The 20635-nt window shown below is 36.4% G+C and overlaps 1 protein-coding gene across 2 annotated transcripts in view; it reads right to left on the bottom strand.

Moving 5' to 3' along the window:
- The window catches only part of Col4a5 (collagen type IV alpha 5 chain), a 193164-nt gene that overhangs the window by 35577 nt on the left and 136952 nt on the right, over window positions 1-20635 (bottom strand). The window contains exons 31-37 of one of the 2 annotated variants that reach the window (XM_087903202.1): window positions 18499-18666; window positions 17521-17610; window positions 16925-17074; window positions 14205-14303; window positions 12886-12975; window positions 12033-12172; window positions 1349-1422 (exon numbers count right to left, since the gene is read on the bottom strand). In XM_087903202.1, the coding sequence (XP_087759328.1) occupies window positions 1349-1422; window positions 12033-12172; window positions 12886-12975; window positions 14205-14303; window positions 16925-17074; window positions 17521-17610; window positions 18499-18666 (811 nt within the window). Of the gene's footprint in view, window positions 1-1295; window positions 1423-12032; window positions 12173-12885; window positions 12976-14204; window positions 14304-16924; window positions 17075-17520; window positions 17611-18498; window positions 18667-20635 lie in introns of both variants that reach the window. The other variant, XM_048428518.3, reaches the window with a different exon arrangement.

Below are 20635 nucleotides of genomic sequence, written 5' to 3' on the forward strand. Positions count from 1 at the left end.
CATTCCACATAACTAATATAGAGGGGAGGAGGATTTAAGCTCAATGCCTGCAGAAATTTTAACTGTTTAAGAGAAATCAGAGCATATTTCCATCAAAGATATATAAAAGAATATTAAATTCATTTTAATAATAGTTTTAAATCATAAATACCAAATAGTCCATCAACTATAGAATACATAATTGATTGTGAAACAAACTTTCAATTATTACACAGCAATGACAAGAAATAACTGACATGTGCAACACGATTAGTGAATCTTAGACATAATGATTAATCAAAGAAATCATGCACAATGATATAATACAGTGGTTCTCAACCTGTGAGCCGTGACCCCTCCCAGAGTTGCATATTAGATATCCCGTATATCAGATATTTATATTTATATTGCAATTCACAACAATAGCAAAATTACAGTTATGAAGTAGCAAGGAAATAATTTTATGGTAGGAGTCACCACAACATGAGGAACTGTATTAAAGGGTCGCAGCATAAGGAAGGTGGAGAACCACTGGATACATAAAGTATGATTGCACTTATGTGAAATTCCGTATGTGCAAAATTATCTGATGGTACTAGAAGTGATGATAATAGTTATCACAGGATGAAGTGTCGGGAGGGTGAAGAGTGGTGTGGGTAAATGGAAATAGTATTTTGATTTTGGTGTGTGGTGGATTCATAAGTATATACACTGGCAGAAACTCTTCCAGAGACAGGAATGCTTCCATTAAAAGGTCAAGAAAACATAACCAAAGGCTCATCTATACCACTGTGAAATCCAGAAGCCAAACTAAAAATTACACAGAAGCATGAAATAACAAATACCTAGGCCAGGCTATCCACTGGACTATAGTGCTACGTCTCTTTGCTTGACTCAGTTCTCGTCACCTGAATGAACAGCGTAATTGTCCTCCCAACAGCTACCAGCTGTGCGTCTGCGTCCACTGTTCTAAGAGATTCAGCAGCAGGCCAGAGCCTGGCAGAGTATATTATCACCTGCAAAACTACTAAAGCCTCGGAATTGATTTTTGGCTAGCAGTCAAAGATTAAAAACTGCTCCACCAAACAAGTGTCTCTGCCCACAGGCTGTTGTCCTGCTGAGTCATGAGCACTCTTTTTCTTCTACTCATTTCATACAGAAAGGCAGGTGGGCAGAGAAAGGTAAAGTTCTACTTTGAGACTGTGTTGCTAACCAGTACAGGATGCAAGTCTGGGAAATAAGAAGTTGCTTCCAATACTAGTTAGGGTGGGAAAGAAAGGAGAGGGAGAAGGAATACTAAGGAAAAGAACACCTACCTGGGAATCCAGGAAGGCCTGGCTGCCCTTTCGCTCCAGGGCTTCCTGGTAATCCAGGAAGGCCAATATCTCCCACAGAACCTTTGATACCTGGGTTTCCTGGATATCCAGGCAGACCAGGTTCACCCTGAAAACATGAATGAAAAGACAAAACTAAAGTCTCTTTGTGATGCTGATCGTATATGAATAAAATATTATTTATAGGGTTTTTACTATATGCCAGAAACTCTGCTAAGTGCTTTATACAAATTGCTTCCCTTAATCATCACAACAGCCTGGTGAGTTACATCTGTCATTCCCATTGATAAGTGTGAAGAGCAAATCTCAGAGAAGTCAGGAGCCTAAGGTCTTTAGTGAGTGGCAGAATTAAGATTTGATCTGAGATCTGTCAGTCTCTGGAGCTCACGCTATTCCTATGCTACATCTCGTTAATCCTTACCAATCCTATTAGAAAGGCAAGAACATCAGCATGCTCTAGTGATGCAGCTAGCAAGTGACGCGATCTAAATTTTAACTTCAGAACTTGAAATTATCATTCTTAATAATTTAATCAATTCATAGCTTATATTAAGTCAATAGCTACACTAGGTTCTAATGAAAAAGGCTAATTTTTATCTTACCATGAACAATCTACAAATTCTTCAGTGAATATCTAATAGTCTGTTTCTTTCATGACATTATTCTTGACAAGTAGCTTACATGGCTTACAAGTAGCATGCAGCCAAAGAGAGCTATGAATGTGGTGCAACACAATGTTTTTAAAAAATGATATTAACATTATAAGACCTTTGCATTGTTTGGGAACTTTGTTGTGCAGTACTTGACCATGAACTTTATAGATGACAATTTCATGTCACAATATGAAAAGATTGGATACACATGTGCTATCAGGATAGGGTTATATTCTTTTATGACTATAACAATTTTGTATATGCAAATTATAACTCTTGAATTTTATTTGAAGTATCTTTGTGGCCATAGGCACTATACATCTTGTTATTTTCCGCAATAAATTATTTACATTATATTTCTTTCAATACATTCTTAGAAGAATTCCTATCCACTTTAACAGTTTTAAAACTTTTCCCCAATACTGATGAAAACAGTGTACAATAATTCTAAGAGTCTCCCACGGTACTCATTCTCTGCTCCTGAGGAACATGATCTCTTTAACAGCATGGTCGTGCCCAATATCACCTACAGAATGTCTCCTTCTTAGGCTTGCCTGTGTGAATAAGACCTGATATTTAAGTCTTGTGTGTTTCTATATTATGCTATTAGGTTTTGAAAATAGTGTCCCACTTCCTTACATTTTTTTCTCAATAGTTAAGAATCTTGGGCTGAGGATGTATGCATTTTTTTCTGACCCCTTATGAATCAAATACATAGCCCATTTGGGGGCATATAATGGGTATCTCATAACAACTTGGCTTGAATTGATCCCACATTACCCACATTAGATGTTTATGCAGATAAACTAGGCAAGTGCCTAGTTTCATCCTAGCCTGGCCTTCATTATTTATGAATGAATTACATTTATATTACAAAATAAAACATAGAAAGAAATTCTAATATTCTGTTATGGGAAACCTGAAGGAATCCAGCATATTTCCGATTATTTATGATAAATAAAGTATGTTAAATTCCACAAATGATACCAATCTCTAAGCTGTATTACCTCTGTCCCTCAATACAGTTTTTATTAATCTCATGGCAAGTAAATTTTAAATATTTTATAAGGACTTCTGAAATGAATTACAATTTAGTAGCTTAAGTTTTATTTGACATTTTATTATTCATACATTTACAGAGGGAAACTATGGTTTTCAGAAAAGACAAGCCTTAAAGAGGAGAGAATTTAGACAAATCTTTTGATTCAGACAAATCAAAAGATCAAACCAGGAATCTCATACATCACCACAAGAATGCAAAATTCAAGTCTGTTTGCACTTTTAGCAAATATTTACATTTATTCTATACTCAACTTTGGTAAGAATCTTGAAAATGAAGCATATCAAACCAAAATGAGCCAAATTTACCCCTGAGCAACAATCTTGCAAACATAGTACATTTTTTTTTAACAAGACTGATACTAGAATTGATTGTAAGGTCACTGTGTTGTATCACATACACCATGTAGACTAGAAACTCCATTTAGTATCTGTTCTGTTGCTAAAATTCAAATTGGCAAGCTAAGTATGTTGGTTATAGTCAGTCTTTACTATATCTTAACAATATTAGCATCTTATCTTCCAGGCTACAACCTATGACCCCCCAAATATATTTGTAGTTTGTCTTATTTTATAAACTGCATCAAAGTTAATGGAAAAGCTAATCTTTGTTTTCCTGACTGAAACTGTAAAATTGAAGAAGCAATGCTACTGGGAAAAAATGAAAACAATGATCTGAAAATGTTTGATTGGATAGGACAAACCCCATATTCTGCTAAGTAGCAACATTAAACATAAAATGGCAGCCCATCAGTAGGAAGTTGTAGTCCTTATTTGATGATTCATTTTATAACCCTATCCACACATGGGGATGAAGGATACTTGTAACATGAAGGACTGGGCCTGCTTGTTGGGGTTTTTGTCCTGTCCTGTTCCCACAGCTGTTTAGTCCCAAAGTAAAATCAACCACACAGAAGATCTCTATAAGTTATAATGCTGATTGGCCCATTAGGTCTGGCTTCTTACTGGCTAATGCTCACATCTTGATTAACCCATTTTTCTGATCTATGTTAGCCATGTGGCTCAGTACCTTTTTCAGTGGGGCAGCTCACATCCTGCTGCTTTGGTAATCTGGGTGGGAGTGGGAGGAATCAACTTCCTCCTTCCCAGAATTCTCCTGCTCTTCTTGCATCATTTCCACTTCCTATCTGGTTTTCCCACCTACACCTCCTGCCTGGCCAATCAGCGTTTATTTAAAACATGATTGACAGAATACAGAGAATTCTCCCGCATCACTTCCCCCTCTTTTTTTTTTTACAAGAACATAAAACAACTAACAAACCTTTAGAGGTACCTACAACCCTACCTTTAAAATGGCTAACTGAAAAGCCAATATGGGTTAAACAATGGCCTTTAGCTGAAGATAAATTACAGGCTTTAGAACAATTGGTACAGGATCAATTAGATGCTCGACATATTGAGGAGTCAACTAGCCCTTGGAATTCTCCTGTGTTTGTTGTAAAAAAGAAATCTGGCAAATGGAGAATGGTGACAGATCTAAGGGCTGTCAACAAAGTAATTCAGCCTATGGGCCCTCTACAGTCTGGACTTCCTCTACCTTCTCTGTTACCCAAAGAATGGCCTCTTATAGTTATTGACTTGAAGGATTGCTTCTTTACCATACCATTACAAGAAAAGGATAGAGAAAAATTTGCCTTCACAGTGCCTACTTATAATAACTCCCAGCCTACTAGGAGATACCAGTGGACTGTCCTCCCACAGGGAATGCTCAATAGCCCCAGCCTGTGTCAATACTTTGTAAGTCAGCCATTGGAAATAATACGTAAGCAATTCTCCAAATCTATAATATACCATTACATGGATGACATTTTGGTACCCAGTTCAAACATAGATACTTTAGAAAGAATGTTTGAGGAAGTAAAGATAATTTTGCCTAAATGGGGATTACAAATTGCTCCTGAAAAGATTCAAAGAGGAGATTCTGTTAATTACCTAGGTTACAGAATAGGTTTACAGAAAATTAGGACACAAAAGGCACAAATTAGGAGAGACCGGTTACGGACTCTTAATGATTTTCAGAGATTGTTAGGAGACATTTCCAGTCTACAACTGGCTTTTGGGATAACACCTGATCTAATAATTCATTTAAACAAAACCTTAGATGGTGACAAAGATTTGAATAGTCCCAGAGAATTAATGGCTGAAGCAGAAAAGGAACTGACGATGGTTGAGGAAAAATTACAGGAGGCACATGTAGATAGGGTGGATCCAAATCTCAGTTGCATTCTAGTCATATTGCCTTCCAGAATTTCTCCTAAGGGAATTTTAATGCAGAGGGAAGATACTATTTTAGAATGGATCTTTTTACCACACAAACCAAGTAAAAAAATGAAAACTTATGTAGAAAAGGTCTCTGAATTAATTATAAAAGGTAAACTGAGACTTCGTCAAATAGCAGGTATAGACCCAGCAGAAATTACAGTGCCTTTCACTACTGATGAAATAAAAAAGTTATGGGAAGACAATGAACCATAGCAAAGGGCTTGTGCTAATTTTTGGGGAGAAATTAATAGCAACTATTCAAAAAGTGGTAGACTTAACCTTATAAAGAGAACTTCTTGGATTCTTTCTCGAATTGTATGTGATGCTCCAATAACTGGAGCCCGTACATTTTATACCAATGCTAATAAATCAGGGAAGGCTGGTTACAAATCAGATGAATTGAGTAAGGTGGAACAAAGCCCTTATACTTCTGTCCAGAAGGCAGAATTATATGCTATTCTTATGGTGCTAAGGGATTTTAAAGAACCTCTTAATATTGTTACAGATTCACAATATGCAGAAAGAATTATCTTGCATATTGAAACTGCTGAATTTATACCAGATGATACAGAGTTGACTTCATTGTTTATCCAGGTACAAGACATAATCAGGAATAGGCTTTGCCTGATGTACATAACACACATCCAGTCCCATACGGGTCTGCCAGGTCCTCTAGCACAAGGTAATGCAGAAATTGATCAATTATTGATTGGAAGCATGTTGCAGGCCACAGAATTTCATAAAAAACATCACGTCAATAGCAATGGTTTAAAGAAAGAGTTTTCCATTACATGGCAACAAGCTAAGGAGATTGTAAAGAGATGCCCTACTTGCTCTTTATATAACCAAACACTGCTACCTGCAGGTACTAACCCAAAGGGTACTCAAAGGAATGAAATCTGGCAGATGGATGTGTTCCACTTTGCAGAATGTGGAAAATTAAAATATGTACATCACACCATTGACACTTATTCAGGCTTTCAGTGGTCAACTGCTTTAAGCTCAGAAAAAGCTGACTCAGTAATCACATATTTATTAGAAGTTATGGCCATTATGGGTATACCTGCACAAATAAAAACAGATAATGGTCCAACTTATGTATCTAGGAAAATGAAACGATTTTTTGCTTATTATAATATTAAGCATGTTACAGGTATACCATACAATCCTGGGTCAAGCAGTCATAGAAAGATCAAATCGAACTATAAAGGATATGTTAAATAAACAGAAAGGGGTGGAAAATGCCCCCAGAAATAGATTACATAATGCCTTATTAACCTTGAATTTTCTTAACGCTAAGGAGAAGGGAACAACAGTGGCAGAAAGACATTGGATAATGGAAAAGTCTGCTGAACTAAATCAACTGGTTTATATCAAGGATGTGCAGACCTCTCAATGGAAGCCAGGAGATGTGCCACGTTGGGGAAGGGTTTTTGCTCTTGTTTCCACAGGAGAAGAAAAATTGTGGATACCATCAAAATTAATAAAGGTTAGATTTGAAGAGAAGAAACCTCTTGGAAAGGAGCCTAGTCGCTGGAGCAGGAGCTGGAACCAAGCACTGGAACCAAGAGGCCCAGCTGAGACTTGCCGCTCTTTTTTAAAGAGAAATATACCACACCCCAGTGGGCTGGTATTTCAGTGGCTATTGGCTAAAGGAGCGGAAGGCGCTCCCACAGCACCGTGGGCTCGTACTTCAGCAACTATTGGCTGAAGGAGCGGAAGGTACTCCCGCAGCAGATACTACAAAGAAATGTTCTAGTTCTACCTTAGACAAAGAAAGTTAACTAAACTAACATTTTAAAACAGGGCTTCTGTGCTATCCAACATGTCCACTTGTAGTTATATAACCAAAGAAAACAAAATCACTGTGTCAAAAAGACACCTTCACTCCTATGCTTAATGTAGCACTATTCAAAACAGCCAGGATGTAGAACCTATTTAGGGTCCTACAACAGACAAATGGGTAAAGAAAATGTGGTTCACTAGACAAATAGTGCACTCCAAAACTGCATGAAATTAGGTTATTTATGACAACGTGGGTGGACTCAGGGCACCTTATGTTCAGTGAAAAAAAGCAGAGAAAGATAAGTACTTCTCAGAACAGTTAGAAGCAAAATGCTGATTACCAGAGACTATAGAAAATAAACAGAAGAGGGCTGGAGAGATGGCTCAGTGGTTAGGAGCACTGGCTGCTCTTCCAGAGGTCCTGAGTTCCATTCCCAGGAACCACATTGTGGCTCACAATCAACTATAATGAGATCTGGGGCCCTCTTCTGGTCTGAAGACACACATTACAGAACACTCTACATAAATAAGTATTAAAAAAATTATAAAAAAAGAAAGAAAATAAACAGAAGAGACAAATGGAGGGTTTAGTTTACAAAGTATGGTTTTATCGGAGATAGATAAAATATATTTACATATCTCATACTATGGCCTCATGAATATAATAAATAATAAGGCTCCATGTTTCTCAAAAAGAGCTAAAAGTAACCAGGAATTTAACGTTGCTTTCTGGACCCAGTAGGACAGTTGTCCACATAAACGTTAGCATTTGGGACATCATGTGCAAGATCTGTATAAGACCAAGTCAGACAAAAATCCCAGCCAGGAGTATGGGCAGTGACATCCCATCCTATGCAAATGAGCTATTGGCAATCGTGGCCTCTGGGAGAGGGAGAGTCAGCTTTCTTTAGTGATGCAGCACCTGAGACTCTGTTAAATTGCACTTTGTCCATACACAAAAAGAACACTAACTAAACTCACTATTATTTTTTAAATAACAGATAAAATTGACAGGAAATAGTGGAGTGAATTTAATAAGAAATATATGCATACATGAAATTCTTAAACAATAAAAGTCAAAAAAATTTAAGGGGAGCTATCTACCCAATGTACAAACAAATTAAATGCACCTCATAAATATACATTAATAAAATTAACAATTAAAAGATAAAACAAAATAACAAAAAGTGGATGAACAACATTTTTGGCAAACTTTAGATACTATTGATGCAAAATTTGTACATATTAAATGCATACATGTTGATGAGTTTGGATAAAAGCATGTAACTCTAATCCAAACCATGTTACCTCCAATATTTTCAGTCTCCTCCTTCTCGTGTGTGTGTGTTGTGTGTGTGTGTGTGTGTCAACAACATGGTTAAAAGAGCTGGTGTAGTGATGCATGCTTATAATTCCAGCAGTGGGAGAGCTAAGGAAATAAACTACAGACTTCAAGGGCTACTTGGTGAGTTTCAGGACAGTCTGAGTTACAAAGAAAAAATGCATATAAAAACAAACCAAAACAAAAACCAACCCAACAAACAAACAAAATCTGAATAGCATATAATGGAAAATGAATTTTCTGAACATTTTCAGATTAATGGTAATGTCAACCACATGTACTATATTATATACCACAGATTGCTGGGACTTACTCATCATGCTTAAATGAAGTCTGAACATACTGAGCATACTGACATTGTATCAAAATAAGTGAGAAAGATTCTATAATTAGTTCTTCAGGTTTTCTATGTATCTGCTCTGTCAACTAGGAAATATTAAGTTAATAGGGAAAACTGATAAATAATACCACTGATGAATATCTTGCATATCACCATAGAACCTTCATCTGGCGATGGATGGAGATAGAGACAGAGACCCACATTGGAGCACTGGACTTAGCTCACTCCCAAGGTCCAAATGAAGAGCAGAAGGAGGGAGAACATGAGCAAGGAAGTCAGGACCACGAGGGGTGCGTCCACCCACTAAGACGGTGGGACTGATCTAATGGGAGCTCACCAAGGCCAGCTGGATTGGGAGTGATGGAGCACGTGATCAAAATGGACACTCTGAACGTGGCTGGCAATGAAGGCTGACTGAGAAGCCAAGGACAATGACACTGGGTTTTGATTCTACTGCATGGACTGACTTTGTGGGAGCCTGGTTTGTTTGGATGCTCACCTTTATAGATTTGGATGGAGGAGGGAGGACTTTGGACTTCCCACGGGGCAGGGAACCCTGACTGTTCTTAGGACTAGAGAGGGAGGGAGAGGTGGGGAGGGGGAAGGAAAAGGGAGGTGGGAAGGAGGTGGAAATTTTTAATAAATAAATAAATAAGAAAGAAAGAAAGAAAAGTGAGGAGGAAAATGTAATAATGTTTCAATTTCAAGAAATAAAGAAATATTAATTAAAAAAATAGTGCAAGGGTGCTTGGTAAGGCCAAACAGGACCACAAAGGGTTTACTACATGTATGAGAAAGGTGATCAACATAGCAAAAACATGGCATTATACTTAAGATGATGAATTAAACATTATCCTTTATTAATTAAGAAAAGATTATTAAGAATATTGCTCCAAACACCAGGCTAGCATAGACAAAAGTGGCTCAAATTGTCACAAAAACATCAAAGAAAATGTGACTTATAGCATCAAACTATGTCATATTGCTGCATAATATGTAGGTCTACAATTATTTTAAATATCTTCAAAGCCAAGTGCAAAGAAACAAATGCCCATTTGTTCATCAAATATAAGGATTCTAGAATTTAAAGCATCCAGAAATTAAGAAATTACCTTCAAAACAAGTGAAAACATTATGTTTATAGGTAGAAATCTTGCATTAGATTTCCCACCAGATAGTCCAAAGTGTTTATGTATTGAAATCATTTCCATAGCACACAAGTCATTCAGATCAGTGTTTTTCATACATTCACAGAGTTGGACAACCATCATAAAAATCCAATCTTAGAAAATTTAATCTTCCATGTACAAAACCCACCTGCACTCCTTAACAGTCATTCCACATTTCTTTTCTCACCCCGGGCTCCAACTACACTTCGTTCTCCTGTTTATGCCAGTTCGCCTAGTCTGAATATTTTATATAAATAAAATCCTGTAATATGGTATCTTGGGTCTGGCTTATTGTACTTAGGGTTAATTTTGGAAAATCATCTAGGTTATATCAGTGTTTTCTTCCTATTACTTATCATATCCTATTCTATTGTATGGATAAAGCATGATTTGTTTAGCCATTCACACACCGATAGACATTTTGATTTGTTCCAAACTCTTATCATTATAAATAACGATGCTATGAACATTCGCATACAAGTACTAGTTTCTGTGACAAGATCCACACTCACTTCTTTTGAGTGTATACATAGAAGTGAGACTGCCAGGTTATATGACAGCTATAACATTTTGAGGCATCATGAAATGTTTTTTTCATGGCAGTTGTATCATTTTACTTCGCCACCAGCTACATGTAAGGCTTCCAGGTTCATTACATCCTTTCCAAGCTTCTTGGAAGTGGCTACTTTACTGAGCGGGAAGTGATATCTCACTGCAATATAAATTTGAATTAATATGACTGATGAGATGACTATCTTTCATTGTTACTAATAATAAGGTATGTGCCATCATGCCTAGTTAATGTTAAAGATGAAATTCAGGCACTCACAAGTGTTAGGGAAGTATTCTACCAACTAAGCTGTATCTCAAGGCCCTGTTTGATAGTTTTTAATGGAATCTGCCTAATGGGTACAAAGTATTATCCCATTGTGTAATTGATTTGCATTTCTGTATTGCATAGTGATGTGGAACATCTTTTCATGCATTTAATGGCTATTTGTACATGAGTTTTAGAGAAGGGTCTATTCAAGGCTGTCGCTTATTTTTGAATTGGACTGTTAGGGCTTTCTAATAAAGCTAATTTCTGTCATCTTCATTCTTGTGCATATGGGTATCTTACTGACCTATACTTATAAGCCACATATAAAAGAAGCTAAAAGTGATCCTCTTGCTTTAAGAACACCATAGATAACTCCCAATTCAAACCGTTTGCTGACACATTCAATTATAAATTCAGACATGGTTTATAGGGGTGGTTTTTCACTCTACTATATGTTGAAATTAATCCAGTATAAAAAACAAAATACATGAACAAATTTAAGATGTTTAAAAAACACAATTTTAAATCAGGGAGTAAGAAACAGAATTTCTTACGATGAGATTGAGTCAATTGGAAATTTATCTGAGAAAAGAAGGTACTGAACTGTATTCCCAGGCCTACAGAGTTTCCTAAGTAGAAGACAGTTTTGAAGGCTTGAAGTCAGGCCTCCAGCCCTCTCCATCATCCCTAAGTCTCATGATGACTTTCCCGTTTTAGCAAGAAAATTAGCAATTATTAAAATACATTCTTCATATTTTTCTCCAAACTTGCTTTTTACAAAAGCTTTCCTATCCTCCATGATTTCAAAATCAAAAATTTCAGAGTCATCTTTGATACCTCCTTTCTCTCAGATTTCATAAGCAAATTTTTCTGATTTGACCTATGAACTATGTTCATAATTGGACCGTTTCTTACCACTTGCATTGCCACCAGACTGATTCAAGCCAACACTAAATCTATGCTATATAGGTAAATACTAGCATACCTATTCTGTATACTATTTTGAAATCAAGATGAACAATGTACAATCATGATATTCTTTCTGTTTGTTTCCCATTTTACGTAGGAATAAAACCTATGATAGGTCCCTAGATAATATATCCCTGCTACCAGCTTGACTTCATAATCTACGATAAGATGGAAGGAACAATTCTTTGCTCAGAATATGCCTCGTCTTTCTGGAGTTTGTTTAGTAAAAAAATCAGAAACGAGCACAGGTCAAGAAAAGCCGCAATTTCTCAGACACACAATCAGAAGAATAGGATTACCTTTGGACCAGGATGACCCGGAAGACCAATGCCTGAAACACCTGGATCTCCTTTACTTCCTTTCTGGCCAGGTAACCCTGGAGAGCCAGGTTGTCCAGGAGCTCCAGGAGGTCCAGGGGGCCCATCAGCACCTTGAGGGCCTGTTGAAAACATGCAATGTAAAATATTTAATAAAATAGTCTTTATTCACAGAAAACCTAAGATGAATGTGATTTAGCAAAAAGATCTTTTAGAAAACTTGTGCAAACTGAGTATATATAGGGAGTTTCATGCACAGGTTCATTTAACAACCTGTTTCTAAAGAAATTTTAATGGAAGGGAAGAAGCTGGGGAATACGTATCTCTGTGAATTCTAACTTTTTCCTTTCTTCAAATTCTGTTCCTTATTAAGTCACTTTTACTATTTTTGTAGTGAGTTCTATCCATTGGTTATTTTAGAGAGTGTCTTACTCTTATTCTCTCAGCATTAGCTGCCTCCTCTCCCATCTCCTGAGGAATCTCAGCCCTCTTTACATACTATCACTTTGATACATACCCAGACTTTATATTTAATCTTTTCTGATTTAAAAAAAAGGATAAAAATGAGGGTAGGGATATAGGTCAGTCAGCAGAGTGTTTACCTCATATGCATAAAGCTGTTCAATCTTTAATACATTGTAAACATTACATGCTGTCAAGTACTTATAATCCCAGTATTTTGGGGGAAGATACAAGAGGACTAAGTTCAAGATCATCCCCAGCCATGTAGCAAGCTTGATGGCAGCCTGTGCTACATGAGACCCTGTCTCAAAGGAAAAAAAAAAAGACAGCGAGTATTAATAGGACTAAATGACTATGACCCTTCATCACTCACCAGGAAACCCCATGTCACCAATGTTTCCTTTAAGTCCAGGAGGCCCTGTAAGTCCCGGTGGACCAGGGAGACCAGGGTCACCCTTGGGACCTAGAAATGCAATAGCAAAATTAAGCAACGAAATGGCATCATGAGACTTGAAGGACAAATTTCATTGTATTAAAGTCCACAGATACAATTCGGTGTGAAATAGTCAGGGAGTTCTCCAGAAATCTCGTTAGTAACATAGTGGGATATAATTAAGTAATACAGGTCTTTAAATTCAACTTCATAAAAATAAAGGTAATTTTACCTGAGCACTTTGTTCTTCTCCTAAAACAATTCCATGCATTTCATGTTCAATTTGTTACATATCAATAACTACCATTTGGGGGGCTCTTATGGACACATCCAATATAAGAATGTTTAATAAAGCTTCAGCCATGGATCCCTGTGATAACAGAGCCTCTCTCTCATTAGGCCAGAGAGCGACAAGGGTTGATGGTTTGCTGGAGAGATGCTAGATTGACCTGGATGTGTTTGAGGATTTTTCTTAGAACATCACAGGTGCTTGAGCTATGTGATGTCACCTACATATTTGCCAGTGCCACCATATATGTCGTTTTCTTTATCTTTCACAGGTGACTTCCAACTTAAGAGAATGCCGAAGATGTTGGGAAGAAAACAGGAGAAAATTTATCTTTCTCAATCCGTCAAGATAATGTGGTATGGATTTGATGGCAAATGATCGACCTTCAGGGCTCTTCCAAGAGGATAAAGTTCAGCTGCATATTATTCTTAGGGACTGAACTAAAATCAAACAGCTGAAAGTTTTGAGAAGTGAACTAATAACTGAGGTGAACTAGTCTCTGTAAGAGTGTTTCTGCAGGAAAAAAAAAACTACAAGGAGGCCTGGAGAACTTTGGTCCTCAGAAATTTTAAAAATCAAAAATTTCAATCATCATTTTACATTGCAGAATGACTGACTTGTCTGATGGCAACAAACAAACAAAGAACAACAACAAAAAACAAGTCAAACATGTGATTTTATTCAGGCTCCAGCCAGATAACTGTCTTATTTATATGGTAGCGTGTATATAGTAAAGTACAGCACATTACTTGAATCACAGTTCTACACATATTCTGCTTTGAGCAAACTATGACTCTGAATAAGCAAGCTAAAGTTTCCTATATACTTTGTCTGTTGAAACTGGCCAAATGTCAACAATTTTGTCAAGCCCAACCAGATCCAAACCATCATTGAACAAGAGGAGGTCACAACTACTTTCCCAAGGATCAATGTCAGCTATCCAAATGCCACAGTGGTCTATCTTACATACCTGGTAGTCCTGGTGATCCGGGTAGTCCAGTCAGTCCAGGTTGCCCTGGGTCTCCAGGCAAACCCTGGTAGCCTTTTGGTCCTGAAAGTCCAGGAATACCTTTCAAAGAGAAGCATAAAATTTAAGTTAGGCTGATCCTTACTAACAGATTAAACGGATTTGTGAAAAAAAAAAGAAAAAACAACAACAACAACAAAAAACCCTGTTTAAGTGTTGAAGTGTATGTAAGTGAAAAGTAGCAACTGGCATATTCTCTCTCTCCCCGTGTGTGTATGTGTGTGTGTGTGTGTGTGTGTGTGTGTGTGTGTGTGTGTGTAGTGTGTGCGCACGCGCGTGTTGGGGGATTGCTGCACTTGAACCATTTCTCTAATTCTGTGCTCTGTGACAAAAGCTAATAATCTACTTGATTTCCCAAAATTAAGAAGGCAAAATTTCTAGGACAAATGAGAATGAAAAGGTGACCCAAAATGTACCAGAAATCAACTTCAACATGATGCCTGGGGAAGAAAGCATGGAAAGAAGCCCTCCATAGCACTTGGGAGGGTAAGGATCCTCGGCAGGGTGTCTGCTTACATTTTGGCAATAATTTAACAAACTTTCTTAGACAAGGTAGTGGCAGTTGTGTAGCATCTTTGCTTCGAGCATGATAAAGATATGGATCATGAATTATGAAGATGCCCCTGGAGAGTGATGAGGTGTGTAGCTTAGTGAGAACTTGCCTGTCATTGAGTTTGGTCCCCAGCACTTCAAACCAGAACAGCAACAAAATAATGTTCAATGCCCAGCCCTGCCTACCTGTAGCAACAGCAGCAGTACCAAATTGGTGATAACCTGATATACTATGGACTATTAGTTTCTCCAATTTTTACTGTCTCCCACCAAGAAATTCAGATTAGCCAAAAAAAAAAATCAACTTTCTCTTTGTTCCTAACTATCTCAAAGTACTTTATCATTAGTAATCCTACGGTAGAAGTCAAGTACATTTTCCCACTCTTATAATTCAGAAAACATGGTTAAAAATAAAAGAAGCCTCATAAAATAATAACTCCAGAAACTGGAAAGATTGCTCAGTGGATAAAGGAACATGCCACCAAGCCTGAAGACCTGAGTCCACCCTCCGAAGTCCACATAGTGGAGCATGAGAACTCACTACTATAAGCTGTCCTCTGATATTTGCATGAAAATTACAGCATATCCATATGCACCCACACCAGTCCATCCATCAACCAATCAATCAAAAAATGAATTTTAAAAGAAGAAATACTGAGAAAGACATTTCATTTTAGTCATCCTATAATTTACATATCCCTGCCTCTTTGGGTACTTTGTGAGAAGCTCCAGTATAAGAAATAATCTTTAAGGAAAATTTTCATCAAATCCTGCTCAATGCGAAGCTAATATTTGTTTACACACATTCATGCACGGTTGACCACATTAATAGAACAGAAGAAGAACTGCAAAGGTACTAAAAGCTACAAATTAATGACTAATTGTCAAGCTTCATAATGTTTGAAAGTTTAGTTCTTTTTCAAAATAGGTTTCTTTGCTACAGGTGCCTTATATTAATTTATGTATATTTATGTCTTGTGATAGTTTTGATGAGCCATGTTGTTTTTCTATAAAAAGAAATGAATAGTTTTACAATTTACAACCTGTTATGTACAACATTTTTCTATTCACCTTCATTTTGTCTCAAGGAAAAAAAATAAAAAGAACACCACATTTCCTAAATACCAAATGCTGTTCCAAACTATTGTGACTTTACATCATTTGTTCTGTTCTATACTCTTTTGGTACTTCTGGAAATCCTGAAGGAAGTTATTTAAATGTATTTTACTTATGAGTACATGTATGCATGTATGTACATATGTATGTATATGTATTGTATATGTATATGTGTGTATCTACATGTTCATAAGTTTGCTCGAACATATGTGTTTGCATGTGTATATAGAGGCCCAAAGTTAAAATTTTGTTTATTGAGGATGGGTCTCTCACTGAACTCAAAGGTCTACCCAGAGTTCCCCTATCTCTGCCTCAAAAGTGCTAGGATTACAAGTATGTGTCTGCTTTGCTTTTATGTGGGTTCTGGGGATTCAAATTTAGTTTCATGCTTGTGTAACAAATCCTCAATTCACTGAGCCATTTCCCCAGTTCCCTACATCTTTTTAAAAAATCCTGTAGCTCATGACAGGTAAATGACAAAGAAAATATTCAAGCAGAAAGCTAATCAATGAAACATCATGAATCAAATGAAATATTCACTATCAAAATTGTGAATATTGACAATTGACTTGTTAAGTCCAATAACTTCAAGCTACTTCTCTGATACTTAAAATAAAATGTCAGAGGTCAAGCAATATGGCTCAGTAGGTAAAGGTGCTTTGTGAACAGCCCAATAACCTGAGTTCAATTCCTGAAATTCACAATGTGGATGGAGGGAACTAACTTCTGAAAGTAGTTCTTTGACTTCTACACATTCAGTGACACACACACACACACACACACACACACACAAATACATAATCATACATACATACATACATGCATATATAAATGGATAAATATGTGGAAAGTCAAACTTCAGGGACTGGATATTTAGTACAGTAGAGTATGTGCTAGCATCTATTTGGGACTATGTTTGTTATCCAGTGTCCTCCCTGAAATTAAACTTCACATATGCAAAAAGAATGTATTTGTGAATCCATTCATTCACTTACCTGGTAAGCCAGGCTCACCCTTCTCTCCTTTTGAACCCAGGAAATCTGGATCCATTGGTCCAGGAGGACCTGGAAGACCAGGTTCTCCTTTACCACCTTTTTCTCCTGCGGGGCCCGGAAGACCTGGTTGACCTTGCATGCCATCATCACCTAAAATCAACAAAGAAAACGAAATTTGTTCATCCATAATTAATGCATGTAAAATCATCACTTGTATCATAACCAGGTAGACTTCTAAGCTCTCAAAGCATTTGTGTAACTTGAGGTCTGCTAATGAATTACTTGAGTGCATACATATTTAAATAGTCCTGTAATCGCTCTACTGTACGGAATTCTTGGATGACGGTTAAAGGTTCGTCATAAGAAAAACCTGAAGCTTAATTCTAAGATTATGGGCTAAGCATGTACAATGTTTCAGGCACATAGATTAAGTATGTCATCAAACTGAACACAAGACTTTCTAATTGACACAACACAAAGAAATAAAACATGAAGCACTGCTGTTTTTAAAAAAGGAAAAACAAAACCTGTATTGGCAGAACACAATGTTTCATTTTCTTTGTCACACATAACTGTCACTAAACTCCAGTTCTTACCTTTAATACCAGGAGCACCGCTTCTGCCGGGAATTCCCAAAGGTCCTGGTGGGCCCGGAGGTCCCATCATCCCTATTTCTCCTTTGGCACCTTTGGAAAATATCAGTGAGTACATTTTGTGTTTTTGGACTTTGGAAAGCCTCTCTTTCTCTCCCTCTGTCTCTGTTCATCTCTGTCTCTCTTTCTTCCCCTCTCCCTCTTCGACTCCCTCCATCTTGCTCTCCCTCTCTTTTCTCACCAAAAGCACTTATTTATTTATTTATTTATTTATTTATTCATCCATTCATTAATGTGTATGAGTGTTTTGGATGAATGTATGTCTGTGCACCACGTGCCTGCAGTACCTGCAGAGGTCAGAAGAGGGTACTGGATCCCCTAGGACTGTATTTAAAATCGTGAGCTACCATGTGGGTGCTGGGAATCCATCCCCAGTTCTCTGGAAGAGCAGTCAGTTCTTTTAACCACTGAGCTCTCTCTCTAGGGCCTCAGTTTTGTCTCATGAAATTCTTTCTTAGGGAAGTCACTTGCAATGAAAGGATGTTACAAGGATGACAAGAGGCATTATGAATGATCAGATGTCACATGAGCTACAAAACACCCAAGTGTCAGATAAGTGTCATTATAGAACTGGATTTTTCAACTCCAAACATTCTTGTGGGAGTCATATGAATTACAGAAAATAATTTGGTAAAGGAACCCCTTGATTTCTGACCCGCAGAATCTTGAGCAAAGTGTTTGAAAAGTTGCTTTAATCAATCACAATTTGGATCATTTATTATATAGTAATACATAACTGGTACTGTCACACACAATAAGAGTATAAAGCAAAAAGAAAACCGAGTTTCCAACATTCATACACTTGATGCTCTTCCTTAATAGATAGTGACAATTTGTAAAACACGATATGAAAATTATTTGTCAGAGTCATAATATTATTGGTTTCATTTATCCTCAATTAGACAAATCATTAAACACTACCTGGAAATCCAGGAACACCTGCTTTTCCTGGGAGACCGGGTGATCCTGGAGGTCCTATGAGGCCAGGGATTCCAGGGGGCCCTGGACTACCTCTGTCTCCTGGGGGTCCTGGAATATCAAACCCAGGAGGTCCTGGATCTCCTTTCTCTCCTGGTATTCCATTTAACCCTGGTTTACAAAACATTATCATGAGTAAGTATTGAAGCAGTTTCTAAGCAATGGATCTCGTTATTTTTCTCATAAAGAACTGATAGGATCTGCATATGATAAACCTAAGAGAGTACATTAGAGACTGTTTGGGCATTGTTCATGTAAAAATGACTAAAGAAGATGGAGCATTAACATTTTAAATCATATTTCTTTAAGATGGTTTTTCTCAAATTCCTTTTTAAAAAAAATATGTTTCAAGTCATTGTCAGAGTCATGAGGAAGACTCATTCAAAATACAAAACTATTTTCATTGTTCTAGAAAAAAATAAAACAATTTTTAAAATTCCTAGTTCACTGCTGACTAACTTTTTAATAAAGTACAAAAAATACCAAAACCATGAAATAATAGCATAGTTTTCTGGTTGGATATTCAATAAATAGCATTAAATTATTGTAAAACTTTTGAATGCATATTCTTCATTGTTTATCTCATTATAAATTATTAACATCTTATGATTTGTCACTGACACACTGACCACAACTAGATTTTCACCATTCCATTATTTGATAGTTTTTTAGAGGGGGTCAAGACAATAGGCATCAATTATTAGTACATATTATGATGACCCTTCTAAATAATTACCAAATAAGTGAGTTTGTTTGGGTCTGATTTTGGCTTTGTCTTACATGTTGCTTAATAATATGATACTATCAGTTTTTAGTATTCTGTATCAATTTTCTATAAGAAAATGAAACAAGTATATTAATAAGCTTCCGGCAGTTTCAGTCATGCACTATAACTCAGGGTTAGTAAGATAATAGTAATATTTTTGCTGATCACTTTACCATTTAAAAATCAAGATAATTAAAAATGGGTGAAGATAGTAATCTGCTTTGGTGATGATAATAAAATTTACTTTAAAAATGAATATGTGTTCCATGAATAATAAAAATGTGACTTGAAAATTTATATATTGAGAGTGTATTGAATAATATTTATGATAACTTTTATTAACTGCTGAATACTATTAGTTTAGATATAAAGTCTATGGCAAAGAAAAAAATTTATAGGCAAATATATGAAAGTAAGTTAAAATGTGTTAATTTGCATTGTTCTGATCCTATGCAATATGTGTATATATGCTATCAGAGGAGGTAAGGAGAAAGTGACACAGAAATAGACTATTAGATGGTTTAATAAATAAAACAATTGCAAGTTATTAGGTACAGTTAAAAAAGTACATATTAACACTTTGCATTTTATTAAGATTCTTATTAATGTTTTATTTTCATTCAGCTATGATGTATGAATTCAAAACGCTTCTCTACAGTCATGCACTTTTTCAAGAAACAATAAAACACAGCAGAAGTGATAAATTCATTTTATCTTTCTTTGTGAAATAGCAGGTGAAGTCTGTAATAGCCCAAACTAACAATCCTTTTTTTTTTCTTCAGGATCCCGCTGCTATTCAGGTTGGGCAGAATGTTTTTTCCGTGAACGATGATGCAACTATTTATAGGAGCTCTGTTTAAAGCTTGACTCCCAGGTGTGTTTTGTTTTTTAACGGTTCAATCAGTAACGACATGTCAGGGGTCATAAAAAGGTACAACGTGCCTTCAAATCGAGTTTTAAAATAGTGCGTGAAAAAAATTAGCCTTTATGGGCATTTGATATTGTTAACCACTGTTTTGAGATTTTTAATGCAATTACAGACAACATATACAGTATCACTGAAGGTCTATGTGTTCAAAAGAATTAAATGCTCATCTAAATTGTGCTCAACTTTCTGATATGTTCATGTGAATTTAAAACAGTTAAATGTTTCATATTTGTTTTCATTTTATGAACTATTACAATATTTTGAATTACTAAAATTAAGGCCTGAGGATAGACCTTACTATACCTGAGTAAATAGAAAAACCACAATTTGCATAGGCTCTTGTACAAATATAGAAAAGCCATACAATTACTCATCTATGGAGCAAA

The sequence above is a fragment of the Myodes glareolus genome, chromosome X, assembly GCF_982192425.1.
Source record: "Myodes glareolus chromosome X, mMyoGla1.1, whole genome shotgun sequence".
Lineage (NCBI taxonomy): Eukaryota > Metazoa > Chordata > Mammalia > Rodentia > Cricetidae > Myodes > Myodes glareolus.